Consider the following 23,172-nt stretch of genomic DNA (forward strand, 5'->3'; position numbering starts at 1 on the left):
ACATGCCAACTGGCAATCCCATGTATGGGCAGGTGTCAGGAGGGAGACATCTCTGATTGGCAAAGAGCACAGGGTACACAGAATGATTAGAGAATTGGCAAGTGGCAATTGAGTAAGGAACAAGGAGTTGTCTCCGTCTGATGTTCAGAGGGGAATCCCTGCTTTTGTGAGGAGACTATCAACATGACCAGTGCACCCCACAGTGATGGACAGGGTCAAGGAGTTTCAATGTGGAAGGAGCTGTTGAGCCATAAACCCAACAACCATAATTTAGTCTGGACAGGACCAGAGCATGGTAAAGTTGGAGAAGAGTGGAACGGCCTGCACCCCAAGATGTGCAGGGCAGGAGGCAGATAGCATTAAGCTTCCGCATATATGTAGTCTTTAGGTGGCAAATGTGGGGCAGCCATGTCAGCTTATCAAACATAAGGCCCAAGAAACAAGACTATGGTACAACATTGAGGAGCTGGTTGCCTAAATAAAGTTCTGGAGTGGGGAGTACTGTGAGTAAACAACAAAAATGCATAATCTCCGTTTCGGAGGGAGAAAACTGGAAGATATGGGAAATCGCCCATGCAGAGGCCTGTCGGATGGTGCCTTGGAGCTGGTGCTTGCTCAGCAGATGCTACCAAGTGGAAGCTGCACCAGATGCAAAAATCACCGACATACAATAACCAGAGGCCCAACAGTGGTCACATGCCCATTGATGGCAATGAGGAAGAGTGTGACACTTAGCTCAGAACCTTGTGGGATATCATTCTCCTGAATCTGAGGGCGGTGAGTAAAGTGCCAACTCAAACCTGGAAGAGCCAGTGAGATACGAACTCACGAATAAAAATCTGAAGGGGACCACAAAGCCCCAGTCATGGAGGGTAACTAAAATGTGATGGTACCCAGCCATGTCATACGCCTTATGTAGGTCAAAGAAGACTGCGACAAAGTGCCAACAGTGAGTAAAAGCCTGTCGGATGGCTGATTCCAATCTGAGTAAATGGTCAGTTGGAGAGTGCCCTGCCTCGCAGCCACACTGATATGGGGACAAAAGACCCCAAGACTGGAGTACCCACCATCTTAGTTGACCATCCTTTCGAGCAGTTTACAAAGGACATTCGTCAGGCTAATTGGGCAGTAGATGTCTAGAGACATTGGGTTTTTCTTGGGGTAAGGGCGGGGTAACTATACTGTCTTGCCATTGTGACAAAAGCACCTGCAAGCCAAATGCAGTTTGAAGACACAGAGACGCTGTTGTCTCTGGGGAATGTCCAAGAGTTGGATCGCCTGGTTGTGGATGGAATCTGGACATGGGGTTGTCTCTCATGAAGAGCTATGAGCCTGCACCAATTCACATTCAGTAAAGGGTGCATTATAGTGCTCAACGTGGTGCGGGATGAAACAGAGCAGTGTCTGTTCAACTCTGCGTTTCTGGTGGATAAGGTACTAGGGTAGGAAGAGGACAGAGATGCCATCGCAAAGTGTGTCGCGAGGTGTTCTGCAAAGACCAATGGATCGGTGCACAGAGCACCTTGGAGGTTCAGACCCTAGATGGTCAACTGTCGCTGATGGCCCAGAAGGCTATGGAGCTTGAACCAAACCTACGATTAAGAGGCATTGATCCCCAGGGAGGCAACATAACGCTCTCAGCATTCTTTTTACTCTGCTTAATAAGGTAACAAGCCTTAGCATGGAGATACTTAAAAGTGAGGAGACTGGTCTGTAACATCACTGCAGAGCCTGGTGGCGGTCCTGGACAGTGACGTCCTTGGTCCGCCAGGGTACTGGTTGACGATGAGTGAGACCTGTGGATAGGGGGACAGCAGTGCCAGCAGCATAAAGAATAGTGGCAGAGATGCCTCGCACGACTACATCAATGGAATTTGAGAGGGAGTTGTCAAAGTTCACAGCAGATGTGTATGAAGGCCAAATGGCCCAACAGAATGCCCAACGTGGGGGCCTGTCTGCCGAGCATCAGCAGGAGAACAATAGAATCACAGGAAAGTGGTCACTGTCACAAAAGTCATCATGGGATGGCCAATGTAGGGAAGTCACGAGAGCAGGGGAGGAGATCGACAGCAGAGAAGGTGCCATGAGCGGCAATGAAATGGGTAGGAGAACCATAATTGAGGAGGCACAAATCGAGGTCCATGATAAGTTGCTCAATTAGAATACCCCTACCTGGTGGAGTGACACTACCCACAGTGGATGTTAAGCGTTGAAGTCCCCAAGGAGGAGAAAAGGAGGCGGGAGTTGCTAGATTAAGAGGTAGACAACAGTGTAACAAAGAACTGGTCTACCTGGAAGGAGGTAGACGTTGCAAATGGTAATTTCCGGAGTCATTTGCACTCGAACCACTATCGCTTCCATGTTGGTACATAGGGGGATCCAGTCACTAATGACATCTGGGTGAACCAAAATGCAGACCCCCACCAGATGCCACTCCAGGGCAAGCAGGGTTCTGGCAGAATGCCCGATAACCACGTAATGTTGGAGAGTGGTTGTCACGGAAATGCATTTCTTTAAGAACAAGACAGAATTCAGACTAGGAGGAGACAAGACGATGCATTTCTGGTAAGTGATGATAGTATCCATTGCCATTCTACTGGATGATCTTGTGGCGAGCGTCCAAGGTAGACGTGAAGAAACCAAGGAAGTGGTCAGGGCACAATCAATAGTCGTCATGGAAAAGGATGGGGTGACATCCATAAATAAGATGTCATACTGAGGTTCCGAGGGAAGGGAGACGGCACCTCTGGGGGCACCTTGTCTTGGGATTTATGTTTCTTCTTCTTCTTCTTCTTCTTCTTCTTCTGAAAAATCTGGAGCTGAAAGAGAGCAGGCGTATTTGGAGTGCACAGATGGTGCGTCCCGTGGTGGTAAAGAGTCTTCTGGCCTGAGGGACGCTGGGGAGAGGGTTCCTGGAAGAGGGAAGGCCAGGGAGGTGGAGCGACTCCCTGATGGGGGGGGGGGGGGGGGGTCTTGGGAACTGCAGGGGAGGGAGAAAGGGGCAGAGCTGGGGTAAAGACAAGGGAGGAGGAGGAAATGAAGTAACAGAGGCAAAAGTTGAAGATAGTGATCATAGATGGAGTCTCTCATACATTTGGCGAGCCTCAGCATAAGACAGGCGATCCAGGGACTTGTATTCTTGAATCTTCTTTTCTCTCCTGTAAGCCAGGCAATCATGTGAGTGAGGGGAATGGCAGTCAGCACAACTGACACACACAGGTGGCAGAACACAGGGGCTTCCCTCACAGAGTGGACGGCCACAGTCACAACACAAAGGGTCCACCATCAGCAGGAAGACATGTGCCGAAAGCACCACATAGGTGGAGGGACGTACGGCTTCATATCACATCTATACCACACAACCTTTACCTTCTCTGGGAGGGTATCCCCCTCGAAAGCCAGAATGAAGGTGCCAGTATCAGTGTGGTTGTCTTTGCGACCCTTCTGCATACGTAAAACAAATAAACACCACACCTCTCCAGATTAACCCGTAGTTCCTCATCAGTTTGCAGGATGAGGTCCCTATGAAAAATTACTGCCTGGATCATATTCAGAAATTGGTGAGGAGTGATAGACACCATGAAGAGCTGTGGATTAGGTGGCAGAAGAAGCTTTGATCAGAAGGGAGCTCAACAGCATCTTACTAAGACTCCACTTCAACAAACTTGTCCTCAACGTTTCCATGAGAAACACTGGCTTTGTGGTTGTAAATGTGTCCCCATCCACCTTAGTACAGAGGAGGTAAAGGGGAAAGAGTTTCACTCGAAGACGACGAGCCTTGTCCTCCTCCCATGGTGTAGAAAGGGAAGAGGAGGTTGCTGGTCATACGAAGCAGCATTCAATGATCCTTCATCATTCGAAGAGGCAGCCATTTGAGAACGGCCAGATTTTTGCAGCTTGATACATTTCATGTGCCAAGCATCTGCCTTGATAACACCCACTCCGACCAGGGGCTCTCCCCATGGGTGCCACTCAGCCACAGCAAGAGCCGTCTGGCACGACGGCCTTTGCTGGGAGTTCTGATGCTCCAAGAAGATAAGCAACCACTCCTTGGCATACATGGGGAGAGAACATCTCAGGTATCAGTAGCGTGATTCTTGTGTTGTCAGGGGGCTCAGCCATATGGGTACATAACAGCCCTACCACACAGACTGGCTACACATTCTGGTGACCTAGAAGGGTGGAAGGGGGCTACAGTGGGGAAGGGAGAGGGGAAGAAAGGGTGCAGAGGAATCCACACTGTGGATCCTAGGGAGGGAGTGTTTCCCTATATGGCTCACATAAGAAATAGGAAATTTTGAAGTGGAGGTCAAATCTCGAGTTAGTACCTAAATGCCAAAAAGAATGAACGAACCAGCAAAAAGAACAAAATTGCAACCAATACAGAAAACCAGTTGGATGGCCAGGTAGACAGGAATCAGAACAGGGAAGGAGTGAGAATAGGGAGGGAGGACAGGGTGAACAAAGTGCAGCCAGGGCATGACAAATTGGCTGCAATAGCTCAGATCCGCATGTGCGCCACGCACGAACTCACAAAAGAACTGTTAGCCCCCTGGGGGTGGGGTGTTACCCTTGGAGAAATAGTGTGCAATGTACTCATCTCTGTAAACCATCACTATTCTGTGATAACTGCAGTATAAACCAAATAAAAGCTCTACCATGATCTGGATATACAGTCGAGCCTGGACCCTTCTCATCATTGAAGAAACTGGAGCAAAGCCAGTCATAATACGCAGAACAGAAAAATATCATGCCCTTTAAAAGCAAGCGTATAAATCACCTCAAATAGCTACTTAGCTTTTACATTAAAATTTTTTAAATATATTTTCTACATGTGAACATAACTTACAAACTTTCTTAAATGTATAGCAAATCTAAACTTCTTGAAAGACATGTTTCATCACATGTGTACCGAATTTTTATTATTAATAAAATAAAAGCAGCCTGTTTCATCTATGCACATCTGTGAAATCAAACTCTGTTGCTGGATAACACTCAGTATCCTGCAACTTCAACTTGTGACTGTAACACATGATTCAACAGTGACAATCCGAATTTTGGTCAAATGAACTGTTCAATCATTTGAAGCGAACACGCATGCAACCGCCCACAAAAACACACAAATTCTTAGTTGCCAACAACAGTAACCATTTGTAATGAAAAGAAATTTTAGTTTATTGAGTGAAGATATCAGACAATAAGATGTGTAAGAATCAATTTTTTCAGCTAATAGTTTTCAAAAAGTCAGATGGTAAGTACTTCACATCGCCAGGAACACTACCTCTGCACAGGTGCCAGCATCTGGCAAGCACTACTGCCATAACAAAAGCTAGCCCAGCAAGGAATACAGAGAGCACATCTGTAGCTGTGAAAGATTTAACCAGCTTTCTGCACCTAGTATTATGTAAGGATAAATTCATCTTAGGAATGTCTCAAACTCTAGCACTTTGTTGTGAATGCTTCGGCAACTAACCAATACAATTTTAATACTCTCACCAGTGGGGGCGGGGGCATTCCTTTGAATCTTGCACTGATACTTCTGCGTTTCCTACAGCAGTCATTAACTGGACTGGATGGAGAGTTACCAAATCGAAGAAAACCTTGTGTACATCACACGCACAGTCAGCTACATGGGTAGCCACCTCTGATGTATGGTGCTCACCTGACCTATATAATCAGTAAATAAAAATGTGTGAATTGTATGGATTTTTCAACTTAGCTGATTTTGCATCCCCTTTTACAATAACATACCAGAACTGTAGCTTCAGCATATTTCACAAAAATTATGTAAAATGTAGAGCACAACAAACTCACATCTGCTTGGGACAGCAAACAATTGAATTTGACTGAATTGGGTCCCCTGGAGGAAGGTGTTTATGAAGTAGGTATGATTTGCTCTCTGTTGGTCTGGACAATAGGTGGTGGTGGTGGTGGTGGTGGTGGTTGTAGTTGTTGTTGTTGTTGTTGGTGGTGGTGGTGGTGTTGGGTGGGAGCAAAACATCGAGGTCATCAGTCCCCTGTTCCAAACAGACATACTTGTAAAAGGCCTATACAGTAAAAGCGTAACTGCTGCACCCAGAGAGAGGGAACACCAAGGGGTACAGAGCTAAAATGAACACTGCAATAACACAAAATAGAGGACACTTAAAAGGAGCAAAGCAACTAGTTGACTAGGGTAAAACAGACTACAGTGGTTGATGGATCAGGTAAAAGGTCAACCACTCACCTACAAACGAAGAACCTCCAGATGGAAAGCGTTTATCAAGGTACCAACACAACTTGTTACCATAAAAGACACTATTTTGGTATCCATGTCATAATTAAAAGTCCCTGGAGTGGGTGTAGCCTGAGAAATCATGCTAGAGCGCCCACACTAGAGTGAGTGATAAAACCCAGCTGCATGAATCAAATGTAAAACTGAGTCAACTATAGAGGCATTGTCACCTAGAATTAAAGGAAGAACAGCTGGTAAATTAAAGAACTGCTGCAAGGGGGCTAAAAGGAGGCAGTCCATCAGATGATGGACCACTGTCAGCCCTGCATCACAGCGACACTTGGACGGGTTCTCATGGTGCAGGAGATAGCTGTGTGTCAACTGCGTACGTCCAATTCAAAAACGGCAGAGAACAACTGAGTCCCTATGCGTGCTCCTCAAAGACGAGTTCCATATGGCCATGGACGACTTTACCATGTGGAACTTATTTGGCATGTTCAAGACAGACCATTCAGAGCTCCGGACATCGCGGACCTTGCAATGTAGGGCTAACCACAAGGCTCTTTCCACGAGACCAAGCTCCAGGGGTGGCTAAGAGATGGCCTGCTTGGCCAACCGATCGACACGTTCGTTTCCTGGAATGCCGATGTGGCCCAGAGTCCACACAAACATCACTGAATGACCACACTTGGCGAGAGCAAAAACAACATCTAATACCACGCACCAAAGTGCCCCGAGAAAAACACTGGTCGAGTACTTGCAATCCACTCAGGGAGTCACTGCATATGATAAATGACTCCCCAGGACAGGAGGAAAGGTGAGTTAGTGCACGATAAAGAGCAACCAGCTCCGCAGTTAAAACACTGCTCCTACAAGGCAGGGAATGGTGCTCAACATAGTTGCCGTGGATGAAACCAAACCCAGTGCGTCCATCGACAATAGAACCGTCGGTGTAGACTACATCTGCATCGCGAAATGAGGCAAGAAGAGCCATAAATTGTTGAAGACTGGCAGGTGGAACGGAGGACTGAGTCGCATGACAAATTCAAGCAAAGCCACAAGCGAGGGAGGGACCAAGGAGGGGTAGAAGAAGAGGGCCAGAAGAATGGAGGAAGGAGAAAGGACTTGAGTGACGAGAGAAGGGAACGAACACGGACCGCGATCGGGAGACCCGACCTACGCCGCCATCGTGGGGAGGGGAGTGCAGAAGACGGAAAAAGGAGCCTGTGGTTTGGGGGGGTCAGGTGAGGCATGGACGCGGGCGATGTATGACACAAGCAACTGTTGTCGGCAGAATCGTAGGGGAGGGATTTCAGCTTCTACAAGAAGGCTAGTCACCGGACTAGTGGGGAAGGCACCTGTCGCCAATCTGATGCCACAATGGAGAATCAGGCCAAGGATCTGCAACGTTGAAGGTGCTGCCGAGTCATACACTACACTAGCGTAGCCAAGATAGGACTGGACTAAGGCCTTATAGAGGTGTAAGAGGGTTGTTCGTGCAGCCCCCCAAATGGTGTGGCTGAGGCAGCGAAGGATGTTGAGGTGCTGCCAGCACCTTTGTTTAAGCTCGTGAAGATGAGGTGTCCAAGTGACCTGAGCATCAAACAGTATGCCAAGGAAGCGATGCATCTCCTTAATACGAAGGAGTTCATTGGCAACATAGAGCTCTGGATGGAGATGGACCGTTCGACGACGACAGAAATGCATCACTCGGGTCTTGGAGGCTGAGAACTGTAAACCATGGTTGGATGCCCAAAAATGTGCCTTACGGATAGCTCTCTGCAGCCGCCATTCAGCAACACTGATGCTTGGGGAACTGTAATAAAGACAAAAGTCATCAGCATCTAGAGAGGAACAGACCGATGGGCCCACCGCAGCCGCAAGACCATTAATCGCCACCAAAAAGAGGGGAACACTGAGAACCGAGCCCTGTGGGACACCGTTCTCCTGAATATGAGCTGAGCTAAAATAAGTGTCAACTCTAACCTAAGGAGCAATTGGTGAGAAAATTCATAGAAAAACCAGAAGTGGACCCCATAAGCCCCAACCGTGCAGTGTAGCAAGGATATGATGGCGCCAGGTGGTATCTTATGCCTTCTGAAGATCAAAGAAAACAGCAACTAGATGATCTCACCGAGTAAAAGCTGTACGAATAGGCGACTCTAGCGAGACTAAATTGTCGATCTCTGAACGGCCCTGATGGAAGCCCCCCTATTGCTGGGCCAGGAGGCCCCGAGCTTCGAGAATCCACATGAGCCACCGACTCACAATCCGTTCCAGGAGTTTGCACATGACGTTGGTAATGCTGATAGGGCGAATCAACCACCAGCAGATCTACACCAGGCTTCAGCACCGGGATGGTGGTGCTATCCTGCCAACGAGATGGGAAAATGCCCTCCGTCTAGATGAGTTTAAACAGGACAAGTAATTCACCCTGACAGTGCACCGAGAGACGGCGAAGTAACTGGTTGTGAATTCGGTCTGGTCCTGGAGAGGTATCAGGGCGAACTGTAAGGGCACTTTGGAACTCCCATTGCCTTGTTCCCAAAGGTACGTGCGAAACGACAACTGCGTACGCTCAGCTTGATCTTTAATGGCGTGGAATTCTGCGCTGTAGCCTGCTGTCGCGAAACTACGAGCGAAGTACTCTGCCAGATGTTCGGTGATGGCGATTGGGTCAGTAAAGTGTACCCCGAAGAGAAAGGCAAGGGACAGTTACATGAGGGCGAAAGCCAAAAATGCGCCGAACCCGCGACCACACCCGAGATGGGGAGGTGCGAGAACCTATGGTGGCAACATCATTCCCAGCAGTCCTGTTTGCTCCGCCGGATTAACTGCTGAGCCCAGGCCTGCAGCCATTTAAAGGCAACCAGATTCTCTAGGGAAGGATGACGCTGGTGTCGTTGCAGGGCTCTCCGACGGTCCCAGATAGCTTCTGCAATCTGTGGTGTCCACCAAGGGACTGTCTTAGGTCTTATACTCCATAATTTCCCGTTCCTTTTGATAAACTGCGCAGTATGACGAGAAGGTGAATGTTTCTGTCTGCAGTTAACACAAACAGGGGGCAGAGAACATGGGACGTTAGGGTGGGAGGCACGCCCACAATCTCAACACGTAGGGTTGGCGTTGCATCTCTATGACATATGCCCAAACCTCCAGCACTTAAAGCAGCGCATGGTAGGAGGGACGCAAGGCTTAACATCACATCGATATATCCTCACCTTGACCTTCTCGGGCAAGGTATCGCCCTCGAAAGCCAAGATGAAGGCGCCAGTGGCGATGCTACTATCTTTATGTTCCCTGAAGACACGTCGTACAAAGTGGGCACCGCGGCACTCCAAATTTGCATGGAGCTCGTCGTCAGACTGCAACATCACCGAGCTCATCACAAGCAAGCAATGCCCGTGACTGTGCTGGGGATGCTGTCTGTATGAGGACTGCTCCAGACCTCATTTTAGACACACCCTGAACTTCTCCAAACTTGTCCTCTAAATTTTCCACAAAAAACTGAGGCTTTGTGGTCAGAAAGATGTCCCCATCTGTTTGGCTGCAAACCAGAAATCGAGGAGAATACATCGCACCAGGTAATTTAGACTGCTGTACCTCCCCTGGTGTGGGCAGGGAAGGGAATGAATAGGGGTCATACTTTAAAGCATTGAAATTTCCTTTTTTAGAGACTTGTACTTGTGCACTATTCGTATTTCTTTTCATGGTGGATCCATGAGCAGCTAGGGAGAGGAATGTCCACCCAGACAGAGCCCCTCTTGCCTGGGTAAGCCTAATACAACTGGGGGGTGGGGGTGGGGGGGGGGGGCATGTACCCCAGAGGTCGCCCGCTAGCAACTGTTCTACCTCAACAGCCATGCGTCTTTTCGGCGCGCAGCACACCTTGAGATTGAGTTTTTTTTATAGGGGTTTATACCATCCTCGCGACCCAGGCAGTTAAGCCAAGATCCCCAGGCTCCGTACCATAGAATGTTACACCGTCGTGCCTTACGGTGGTCGTTTAAGCACGCTCAGAGCTTACGGTATTGATAAATGGTGGCACTTCCCAGTCCCCGCCTCAGGGACCCTGGTGTCGCCAAGCCCGTACCCAGCAACTAAATGCTGAGCCCCCTGAGAGGTGGACAATAGGTAGGAGGATTTTGTTCCAATGCTGCACAGCCCTCAAATTTACTTTCACCCCCTAGTTATGCAGTAGCGATGAGAGATGTCAAGACAGTTGTACATACCAGCTCGAAACATGACTGACCCTTTCCCATTAAACAAAAAACTGTGCATCTGAGACATTAACTGGTCCCAACTGTCTACACACACTTTTACGACAGTCATGAGTATATTATACAAAGAATGTACATGGCAGTGAAGATATTTAAAGATATTTCAGATTTCACCATTAGAATGACAATGCAAAACCAGATTCATTGCACACTTACCAGCTTGGCGCACGGGCATATCAACATCAGACAACATCACTACTTGTAGAAGCGAAGGTGCAAAACCAATTATTTTATGTATCTGAAACACAAAGAAGTAGAAAATTAAGATTTGCAGCTATCATCAATATAAAAAGAAATGCCAAAGGACTCAGTTATGCAATTTTCAATTAATAATATCTTTACGTTCACTTTCTTATATTATTTCTTCCATGTAAGAGTTAAACACAAGAAAAATTATCTTTCTCCCCACTCTAGCAAGCACAATCTCTTCCCTATCTGTAATGCACAAACAATGTGGACTTTGATAAAAGGTTTCTCCAGTTTTGATACCATATGGTAACTGCTTCACTGCAGGTAATATGAGAAGGGACTGAGCATTCACTTTTAAGCAGATTATGAAAAATTGTGGATAAAAAAGAAAATAGATAACAGGGTAAGCTAAAAGCATCAGAAGCTAATCAAAACAAAAACATAGAATGATAACATTTACAACGGAAGTGCACTTACAAATCATCGACAATAAAACCAAACAACCACAAACACATTAAATATATACAGAGGGTCGAACATACTTTAGAGTTGTTTTCCCCCCAATATGTAGGCACAAAATGAAAAGTCCTTAAAAAATCAAAAAGTACACAAGATGCAGCAACAGATATCACATTACACATATGTTCTGCATATGGAGAAAGTTGGTAACCTTCACTACACTATTATCTGAACAGAGGCGAAATAAAAATGCAGTATCATTAAAAAAGATAGTATATTCTCATCAAGTACATGCCTAACAGATAGAATCATGTAAATATCAGAGTCTTCACTGATGTAATTCTTAAGATTGCAGAGTAATTCAAAAGAATTTAATTTGTATCATGTTTTGTACTAGTACCAAATAACCTTCAGAACACAGGATTCAGTTTTCATTCCATAGACCCAAAAAATGAGATGATTCTCAGGGGTGTGGAATATGTCAGAAAGTATGACATAAAAACATAAAACATTTCAATATAATACTTACTACCCTGATCATTTGTCAGGAGATAGTTGAAAATAAGCTAATACAGTGCAGCAAACTGGGACAGCTAATATTTACAGTATTAAGACACTGTCAGAATGAAACACGGTTATCCACTATTAATAAAGTTATCATACGCAAAATATCTAATCTTGACTGTTGTGAAAAAGAGTTGTCAAAATTGAAATCTAATATATTTTTACTTAAGCTGACTTAACAGTCTTGTTAAGAGAGTAGAGGGGTTGCCTATCAAAAAGTCTTTCAAACTCTAAACAAACTGTGCTTTATCTGAAACCAAGTTTTTGATGGTTGCTGGCAATTTATTAAAAATGTGTGTTCCTGAATATTGGACCCCTTTTTGGACCAAGTTAAGGGATTTTAGGCCTTTATGTAGACTGTTCTTATTCCTAGTATTGATACTGTGTACTGAGCTATTGGTTGGAAAGAGATGTATTACTTGCAACGAATTTCATTAAGAATAAATATACTGAGAAGCAGTGGCTACAATACAAAGTTCCCATAAAGCGGTTTCTACAAGACATTCTTGAGTTTATGCCACAAATGATTCACACACTTTTGCACCCTAAAAATGATGAGTTGTCCCAGAATATGATCCCGTACGACATAATAGAATGGAAGTAAGCAAAGTACGCAAGTTTTCTTATATTTATATCCGACATTCTCACAGCAAGTACAGACTTATTTAGGCACTTAAGCAATTCTGTGGTATGCTCTTCCCAACTGAATTTATTATCAAGTTGTAATCCCAGAAATTTAACACTGTCAACCTCTTCAATCTGCATGTCTTCATATGTTATACTCATGCTGGAAAGAAATATGTTAAAGTTCTGAATTGCATATAGTGGGTCTTCTCAAAGTTTAATGACAAGGAATTGGCTGCCAGTGAAAATTTTATTAATACACACAAGAAAAAGCAATGGACCCAAAATGGAACCTTGAGGAACACCACATGTAATTAATTCCCAGTCAGATGAAGACTGACTGCTTACTGCACAGGTATTTCGCAATGACACCCTTTGTTTCCTGTTAGATAGTTAAGACTTGAACCATTCGCAGCATTGCCGGTGACACCATAATACTCTAAATTACTTAGGGGTTTGCTGTGGTTCACACAGTCAAAGGCTTTTGACAGGTCACAGAAAATGCCAGTAGCCTATAGTTTATTATCTAATGAATTAAGTTTTCTCACTGTAAGTGTAAATAGCTTTCTCTATATCAGAACACTTCAGAAATCCAAACTGTGACTTGGACAATACATCATTTGCAGTCAGATGCTTGAGGAGACTGCTTGAACAGAAAGTCGGCAAAAAGAGAAATTGGTCGATAGTTTGATGGTATCTCTTTACCCCCTTCTTGTAAAGAGGCTTAAGTTCAGCATATTTTAGCCAGTCTGGAAATGTTCCGATATGAGATTGATTGCACAAATAGCTTACGATAGAACTTCACTTATATTATCACTCTTTAATTAACTTTGTTGATATGTTCATACCCACTGGAATACTTAGATTTTAAGGATTTCATTATGGATGCTACTACTTTAGGGGATGTGGGTGTCATTTCCATTTTATTGAAGTTACTTTTAAAGACTGGTCTCAGATACTCCATCGCACTGTTCACCGAACCTGGTAATCCCAAGCTTGTCAGTAACAGAAATAAAGTAGTTCCTTTCAGAGGTTTGCAACATTAACTGTACTTGTCACCAAAGTTTCATTTATTTTTAGAGCTATATGTTCCTCTTTTCTTTTGGGCCTCACCTGTCTGTCTTCACAATATTCCATGCAGTTTTTATTTTGTTACCTGATGTCATTATCTTTTTCTCATAATAAAGTTTCTTCGATTTCTGGATTACTTGTTTCAATATTTTGCAGTATTCTTTGTAATGCATTACAATTCTAACCTCAGAGCTGTTCCTAGATAGCAGATAGTCGCCCTTTTGTCCCACATGATATCTTTATTCCTTGTGTAACTCAAAGTTTATTTTTTGACTTGTGTGTGAGTTGAGTTACCTTTAGGGGAAAACAATTCTCAAAAGTGGAGGCAAGTTTATCAACGAATGCTTTGTATTTTCCATTTGAGCCAGATGTATTGTAAACAACTATCCAGTCCATGTCTGAGGAATTTCCTGAATCTCTCAATTTTTTACTTATTTATTACCCTCCTGTACTCAAGATTTAATAGATTCTCTTATCCTGAGAAGTTTCAACATTTAACACAAGATGCCGCACGTCACAATCAGATAGCCCATTTACTATTGGTTTTGTGATATAACTTTTTCCCTAGATTTGTCTACAAAGATATTACCAATAGCATCCTCAGAGCATTTACATATCCTAGTAACAAAGTTCACAGTAGGAACTAAACTGAATGAGAGTGTTACTGACTGCAATAATTGTTCACTGACAAAGCTTCAATAAATCCACATTAAAATCTCCAGCAACCACTATTTCCTTGTTTTTTGCCTTGAGGTGGGACAGCAGAGCTTCCAGATTTTTTATGAAGAGGTTAAAATGTCCCAAAGAAGACCTGTAATACCTATTATAAAGGACTTATGAAATAATACTACTGTTGCGCAAGCTTCTAAGTGCTGCTCTGAGCAAAATTTATTTGGTTCGGTTGTTTGAGGGAGGAGACCAAACAGCGAGGTTGGTCTCATCGGATTGGGGAAGGAAGTCGGCCGTGCCCTTTCAAAGGAACCATCCCGGCATTTGCCTGGAGCGATTTAGGGAAATCACGGAAATCCTAAATCAGGATGGCCGGACGCGGGATTGAACAGTTGTCCTCCCGAATGTAAAATTTGTTAATATTAATATTCTTGAAATCAAAACAGTTTCTGACAAATATGGCTACTCCTTCTCTTTCCATACTTCTTCAGAGATAAGAAGCTAACTTGAATCCTGTAACATTTAATACCAGTGGTCACATGTTCAGAGAGGCTGATTATATGAAATGGTTTGCACAAGTCTAGTTCTTCAACACAAATAAGCAACTCATTAAGCTTACCGCTTCGGCCTCGGATATTCTGATGAAATAGTGATAGCTGATTTTGTGCAGTGGCTAAATAACAATTGGATGAACCTAATTTTCCTGCCAATTTTTGAACATCTTTAGTTTCAATAGGAGGCTCTCTGCATGAATTGTGTGCATTAAAATTTGCTTTCTGGCTGCCTGTTTTATCAATGTGAATGTCATTTTCAGCCTGTCTATGAACAACTTTTGTTTCTGCCCTGCCTACCCTAAAAAACTGCTGATCTGTCACTTGTAACCACTGGTACTTTACCACTTGTGACAGTGTCCTCCCCCTCCCCCAACTTATTTGCTATTAGCACAGACAGTCTTTCCTTCCCTTTCCTGTTGAGGTGGAGGCCATGCCTAGTATAGTCCCACATGCTGATAGAGTCAACAGAACCACACCGATATGAGACCCCATACCCGATCCAAGCAGCCATTCCACATTTAAATTAACTCTCCTAACAGAAGAGTTTAAATGAAGCTGGCCATGGCAACACTGAACAGACAAGCCCAGCACCAGTATGTCTCATTGCTGAAGCTACCTTTACCAGGTCACTCTCAACTGAATAATTTCGGCTCCTATCAATGCTGTTGCCTGCCCCACCTATTACAACGGTGTCTTCCTTTGTGAAGTCTTTACAAAGTAAACCTGCATCCCTTATTACCTGACCCAAACTTGCACTAGACTCGCACAGTGCATGTTAGGATGATTTCCTGAACTTATAAAGCTCCTGTCCTTAAGGCTACTGTGAACCATGGGAACTACATTAACACACTACTGCTCAGCCATCACACTCTTGAAAAATGTTCAATGCAATTGTACCTACCATTAAAAAATATTACATTTCTCACCAAGTATGACCCTAACAAAAAACGAAATGGAATGATCATATGGTATTGTTAGCCAGGAGGCCCCATGCGGGGAAGTTCAGCAGCCGTATGGCAACTCCTTTTTAGTTGACGCCACTTCAGCGACTTGCAAGTCAATAAAGACGAAATGGTGATGAGGAAAACACAACACCCAGTCATAACGAGGCAGATAAAATCCCTGACCCCGCCAGGAATCAAACCCGGAACCCCGTGTGCCGGAAGCGAGAATGCTACCGCAAGACCATGAGTTGTGGAGTGTCCCTAACAGACAGAGGTTTTTTCCTCAAATCCTACCCTGAAATGAGATCCATTCTTCATGAAATCCTCCCCACTCCACCAAGAGTGTCTTTCTGCTGTCCACCTAACCTTCGTAACCTCTTGGTTCATCCCTATGAAATCCCAAACCACCTTCCCTACCCTCTGGCTCCTACCCTTGTAACCACCCCCGGTGTAAAACTTGTCCCATGCACCCTCCCACCACCACCTACTACAGGCCTGTAACCCGGAAGGTGTACACGATCAAAGGCAGAGCCACGTGATTTACCAACTGACCTGCCTACACTGTGAAGCCTTCTATGTGGGAATGACCAGCAACAAACTGTCCACTCACATGAACGGACACAGGCAGACAGTGTTTATTGGTAATGAGCGTCACCCTGTAGCTAAACATGCCTTGGTGCACGGCCAGCACATCTTGGCACAGTGTTACACAGTCCGGGTTATCTGGATACTTCCCACTGACACCAACCTACCAGAACTCCGGAGATGGGAACTTGTCCTTCAATATATCCTCTCTTCCCGTTACCCACCTGGCCTCAACCTCCGTTAATTTCAAGTTGCCGCCTTTCGTACATCACTTGTCACTCAACAACATCTTTGCCTCTGTACTTCCACTTCGACTGACATCTCTGCCCAAACACTTTGCCTTTACACATGTCTGCTTGTGTCTGTATGTGTGTGGATGTGCGTGTGCGAGCGAGAGAGAGTGTATACCTGTCCCTTTTTCTCCCTAACGTTAAGTCTTTCCGCTCCCAGGATTGGAATGACTTCTTACCCTCTCCCTTAAAACCCTCATCCTTTCGTCTTTCGCTCTCCTTCCGTCTTTCCTGATGAAGCAACCATGGGTTGCGAAAGCTTGATATTTGTGTGTTTTTTATTGTATCTATCTACTAGCACTTTGGTAGATTCACAGCATCTTTAATATATTTTTCCCATGTGGAATGTTTCTTTCTATTATGTAAATATAAACAAATGTAGACTCCCACCCCCATACAAAATCATACAATATGATGAACAAAACAGACATCACAAAACTCCCCAAATACCACTAAACACAATATCATCTTGACATATATAGCTCAACAGCAGCTCCCGATCTCAAATTGGGATCGAACACTTCCCTTGACCTATATAGCTAAAAAAAAATCTCCCGATACCAATACCAACATTCACAGCCACACATTGGGATCGAACACTTCCCTTGACCTGTTATCCTTACGACATCTCCACATACGGCCGCCCCTGGTCCGAGATGCCGGAACGTCAAGTAAGCCTAATTTCTTCACGACATACTGAATACTTCATCCAAAAATCCGAATAGTGAAGAAATTTTTATTAGAGACAACGCACTGTCACCATCATAGCCGACAACCGAAAACTGTTGACCCCGTCAGTCATATCCATACCTACTAAAGACATAAAAAAAAGCAATTTACCAAAATTCACACACAAGGCCACACTTGCAAATTAAAGCAAAAACATCACCTAACAAACCACCAGAGAGCACTACCGATCACATCAAAATGTCACCTACAAACACAAACACGCCACTCTCACAAACTAAATTCCGCACCGTTGTGATGTCCCGCACCACAACAGCCTTACGTCACGGGTTAAAGACGACGGGTGGGATTGTACACTTCGGTTGACCTGGTAAGTAATTGTTTTTTTGGATCTATTTCTATCAAGTCCTTTTGTGTATTGAATGTGTTTTAATTTACGTAGGGTTGTTTGACTTTTGAATCTTTGAAGTGTTGTTGTTTTGGTTTTGTTTTTCGTAGTTATAGGTGTTGGTTTTTTAGTATTAAATAGTTATTTTTGATCTATAAGGAAAAAGACCGATTCCAATTTTCGTAGTATTATATGTTGGTACTGGTGTTTTGGTATCGTTAGCTTTGCTTAAGGGAAATGTCCCATTCCAATTTTCATAATTTCTGCTGTGGGTGTTGGTGTCATCAGCTGCCATTGATCTATACAGATCAGGGGAAATGTCCAATTCCTGTAGATTTTGTGTACATTTTCGTCATTTTGTGTATTTTGGGATTGTGGTATGTTTAATTTTTACTGTTATATTTAGCTTGTCCCCTCCCTAAAACCCCCAGTTTCCCGCAGTTGTCCCGTTAGTTTGATTGTATCCTTGGAGGGACATGTTATTGTCTTATTTATATGTATTTTCATGTTTGTTGATATGTGTATGTAGTGACATAGACATCGTATTACATTGGAGATGCTTAGAATAGTCATTTTCGCCATATTGATGATGTCATGGGTCAAAGCAGACGGATGGAATCCGACACTTCCGTAATCCCCTCACCTACACACATAGTTCGCAAGCCACAACATGGTGCACAACATAGGGTATTCTATACCACTGTTGGTCATCCTCTTTACTGCTCCACTTGCAAATGGCATGAGCAAAAAACAACTTTCTGTATGCTTCCGTACACGACCCGACTTGTCTTCTCCTGTTTTGTCTTAACGGTCCACAAGATACATATGCCAGTGGCAGTAGGATGGTTCTGCAGTCTGTCACACAGTCTGGTTAAAGTTTCTCAATAACATTTCGTGAAAGGAATGCTCTACCTGCTGTCAAAAAATCCAATTTTCAATAGAAACAAACAGTAATATATTGCACCCACCCCCATCTGTGACATAACAATTTCCATTCAGTTTCATGGTTCTGTTTAATCTGTTTCACTCAAGCAATATTACACAGTCAATTAAGGGCTCACTTAAGAAATTTTCTCTGCTGTCATCTCATTTTCAGTTGTCTTAATATAACTGAGAATTGCAGATTCAGATGTAATTTGTGTTCTGATGGATGTTGTACTAAGCAAACGCAGAGAGAAGAACCTGCTCAATCTTGGCATACAGTTTTGCTACGGTGAGTTTTAAATCATGCTACTTTAGTATATGCTCTGTTAATTAATAACTATTTCAATGATTTCATCTTCAAGATGCGCGCGCGCGCGCGCACACACACACACACACACACACACACACACACACACACACAGAGAGAGAGAGAGAGAGAGAGAGAGAGAGAGAGAGAGAGAGAGAGAGAGAGAGAGAGAGAACAAATGAATTCCTGCATTAGCCACTGAACATTATTTGAGACATCACTTAATCTGCAAAATTTTCCATCGCTTCTAACTACTGTTTATATTTTTTGTAAGGACCCTTAATTTCTTTACAAACGATCTTCAATAGACTACAGGTAGAGATCACGTTTCCTTGAGATTCAAAAGCTACTTACCAAATTTTGTATTGTTATTTAACGAATAACTAACCAGCTTACAGCATTAGCAGACATGCATCTGGCTCAAATATTTTTCTGGCGTGCAAACGTTCATGAAATAGGAAAATAACTAGTTGCCATTCAATACAGCAATTTCTACTGAAGACAGAACATTTGTCTGTTGTGGATGAGTCAATGTGTCGTACGTATCTACTTATCTGTGTCATATATAAATTTGACTCTTTCACATTACAGGCAGCAGCTCTGATATTCTACAATGTCTTTTTCCAGCTACACAGAGAACAGCCTATGACATAAGTGATAAAGCCGATGTTTCTTTTAAAACCCGAATTTTTATTCAATTTGAGGAGGTACTGTGACAAATTATATTATGTGGGTACCATGGATCCCACAGGGTGATATGAGGGAAGTAAAAATACTTCAAGTACATAAATTTAAGCATAATATAGTGAATTGACTTCACACTGTTATATAACAGTGCTAATTATAATTATTACATAAATTAAAAGATTAAATTTTGGAGTTTCTGTGAAGATACTTTTTAATGGTTTAGGACTAACACCACCACATTGTCTTCTGTTCATATGATGGCTTCCATAAGATTGAGGCTAAACAGTACACAGGACCACCACCATAGCCTGTCAATCCCTAGGGTGGTTCCAAAGCACTCTGGACTATACATTGTCATGTGGGTACCTTACAATCTTTTGAAGAGTCCACAATAATTCAAATTTTCGAATGTGAGAACAATGTTGATATTACTGGGAACTCATGTTTCAACGTATTCAGTCACATTGTTATTGCAAAGTGATTATGTGATTTAAATGACTCCGTGTGTAGCATAATCAAGAATTGAGGAAAATACAAAGAAAACTTAATTTAATTTCATAGATAAAGGGTTTTAATGCCAAAGTTCCATGACAACATCCCACTCAGTCTGCTTGCTCGATTTACTCACTATTTTGTGAACATATACTCTGTCCATTCATGATAGTCACATAATGAAGCATCTGCGTGGTTGGCTTCAGAACAACAAATTCAGCCTAGACTTTGTCCATCAATGCTGACAGAATCGAGATTAAATCAACAAAACCACAAAAAACTTTAAACAGTTTACAGGTATGTGGCTTTCATTTAACAACAAATCTCTGACAAACGGGCTGAAGATGATATCAGCAAATAACTAGCCACTTGAGAGTCAATACTTTGATAAAGAATGACATTACAGTGTAAAATAAATCTACTCGTATGTGGTACATCTTGCAAAGAGTAATAATAATAGTTTAGTAGCTTGCAGGGGAGCAGTGGATAGTTTTCAAAGTTCATCAAATGGTAAAACTGTTTGAATCATCTCAAGTGAATCACATAATACAAGATACTTTGAAAGTATTTACCTATAAAGAAATCTACATGGTATCCTCGACACACAGCAGTATCTCTCTGAGAGGACCTACCACTGGAAATGAGAAAGCAGCCTCTTTAAGAAGCATGCTGCTCGAATTTTTATCTCCTTTTACCAAAATAGTAAAAGCAGCAACAGATGTAATATGGTTTTAAAAAATAGCCACTCTTATTTTATTCACATTTAATAAGATACAAGTAGACATGATATTGCAATACACTATGAGTTTATATGCAACATCAAATTATCGATTAAAACAACAGACTGCCTTCGAACAAATTTTCGGTATTAGTTGTATTTGGCAATCACTGAAAGGCACATGTCACAAAAGTATCTTTTCCTCAGCTCTGTTAAAATTACTATACAAATTAGTATCTGCAATCACACGACTTTAATATAATTTTCTATTACAAGACAACGAATAAGCAAAAGACTGGAAGCGTCCGCACAACTTCAAGAAAAATCACGCGCGACATAAAGAAATCAAGACACGCAGCCCAGACAAGCAAGCGTAAAACACGTTTTTCATACCTTCACAAGTGTACCATTACTCTATAAACAACAACTACACTGCTAACTTACTGCAACTTTAACCATTTGAATCTACAACGGGGGCAATCAAAATATCGAAAAAACAATACAACACAAAAAATCAACATAAATAGGGGAAAAATACTACAGTGGAACGACTGTACGTTAGCAATCAACACTATCAAACCAAGTTTTCTCTCTTTTTGTTGTTATTACGACAACGCTATAATGTAGATTACTTGCTACTAGGAGCAACATGTAAAACATTTTTTATTAGGAGCAGGACCGCGCAACGTTGTAGGAAAAACACATGTTTTACAGTACCTGGGCAAGTTGTTCTTCAGCCTGCTGCCTCTGATTTGGATCTATAGTCGCTCTCAAAACGTCCGTCAATTTGCGAGTATCCATCGTTACAAGTAATACGAACGCAGTAAATCCAGATTTTCAAAATTAATGTTGCACTGTTAATTTCACCCGGCGCATGCACCTTTACTCTTTGGTCACGTGATGACTTGGTTTAATATGGCGACTAAGAATGTGACTACAGAGATGGTGGGGATGAATGAATCATCACGGAGATTACTAACACCTCTACTGTTTTCAATACTTTGACAACAAGGAACCAGAATGTGCTCAAAGATATATATGCAGCTGAAGACCTCAGCTGGTCGACCGAAGCCCAAAACCCTTCACTCACTAAAAAAATACCACCATCGTAGTGATGATAATGTGTTTCAGACGGATCATAGATTTGTCTTTACCGACCAATTGGGAAGAGATTTACAAACAGAAGATACCAATAACATCACGTAGGTTAACTGTTATTCGTAAGCAAATAAAAAACATGACTTCTATTTTCCTAACTCAAGGATCCGTTGTTTTACAAAATATTTTTTTAAAAATCAAGAGGTAAATGTTTCTCAAGTAGTTTTTTGCTGCAATGATGGCCTCAATTTACTGGAAAGAAGGAAACAAAATTAAGAAGATTTAACGACTTTTTCAAAACGAGGACGGTAGAAATACAGGCAAAATCGAACGAGGAAAGAGTGAAAATTGACTATGCTTATTCCGAAGGAACCATCTCACCATACGAATTTATTTATTAAATTATATGTAGACAGTTTAAAGAAAATTTTTCAGATTTTTTGTATTGATCGTTGTCAACATGCAACAACCTTTCTTCACAAATTTTTCCACAAGTAACATCTGCACAGACACATCGTACATGCTTTGTTCAGTATAGTGTTTCTCGTCTTTATACACACAGTGGAATCTAAAATGGTTGATACGCATCCGTACTTTGGGAGATTATAGCAGCCGAGTTAAAGGCCTGCCCAAAGGCAACAATCTGTCTGCACACATAACATCTGCTCAGATAGATCCTTGCATGTGCACAGGAGATTTGCACAGATAAAAGATGTTGGAGGTTTGGCCAAAATAGCTCAAATCTGTGGGTTCTAATCACATCTTCGCAGACAAGCTGGAACGTATGGACAGATCACAGCAAACCTGGAGCTAATATGTGTTTCAGTTTTTTCACTCAGTTGTTTCTCATCTGAGTGTGTAGAGTGAATTTTAGAATGGCAGAGACATATCCGCGTTCTAGATAGCTGTTTGACGAATTAATCGAAATGTATAGGAGTCATACATGTTTGTGGGAAAATAAAAGCAGGGAATACGGCGATAAGGAAAAGATGGCTACTGCTTGTAATTCTTTAACAGATAAATTACAAGCAGTGGTTGACCCTACGGGAAAAAGAAAACGGCGAATAATAAAAAATAGTTGCAGACTGTTTATCGCATTAAGTTAAGCAACATAACGAAATCTATTCGATCTGCTGAAAGGCGACTACTAGCATACTTTCGCTTAGTACTGTCCAATATCATACTCTAATGTGATCTGTGACAGGGGCATAAAAATAGTAGGCTTTATTTATTCTAAGAAAAAGTGTGGTCAGAATATTGTGTTACGATGCTAGCAGTAGATCGTGACAGGGCCTTCGGGGACATACCTATTACTACCCTTATTTTACTCCTTAACGCAATACGTGGTTCATTACAAGAGTGATTTAGAGGTGAACTGTAGATTTCGCTACCTCAATACCAGAAGTGAAACTTTCCAGATATACTATG

General features: G+C 42.7%; 1 protein-coding gene across 2 annotated transcripts in view; it reads right to left on the reverse strand.

The window, feature by feature from the left end:
* LOC126268006 (importin-7) overlaps nucleotides 1-21,759 on the reverse strand; it is a 144,094-nt gene extending 122,335 nt beyond the window's left edge. Inside the window, exons 1-2 of one of the 2 annotated variants that reach the window (XM_049973391.1) lie at nucleotides 21,364-21,759; nucleotides 10,651-10,732 (exon numbers count right to left, since the gene is read on the reverse strand). In XM_049973391.1, coding sequence (XP_049829348.1) covers nucleotides 10,651-10,732; nucleotides 21,364-21,447 — 166 coding nt within the window. In that variant the 5' untranslated portion in view covers nucleotides 21,448-21,759. The remainder of the gene's footprint in view (nucleotides 1-10,650; nucleotides 10,733-21,363) is intronic. The other variant, XM_049973392.1, reaches the window with a different exon arrangement.
* Between the last annotated feature and the right edge of the window lie 1,413 nt (nucleotides 21,760-23,172).

The sequence above is a fragment of the Schistocerca gregaria genome, chromosome 4 (assembly GCF_023897955.1).
Source record: "Schistocerca gregaria isolate iqSchGreg1 chromosome 4, iqSchGreg1.2, whole genome shotgun sequence".
NCBI lineage: Eukaryota > Metazoa > Arthropoda > Insecta > Orthoptera > Acrididae > Schistocerca > Schistocerca gregaria.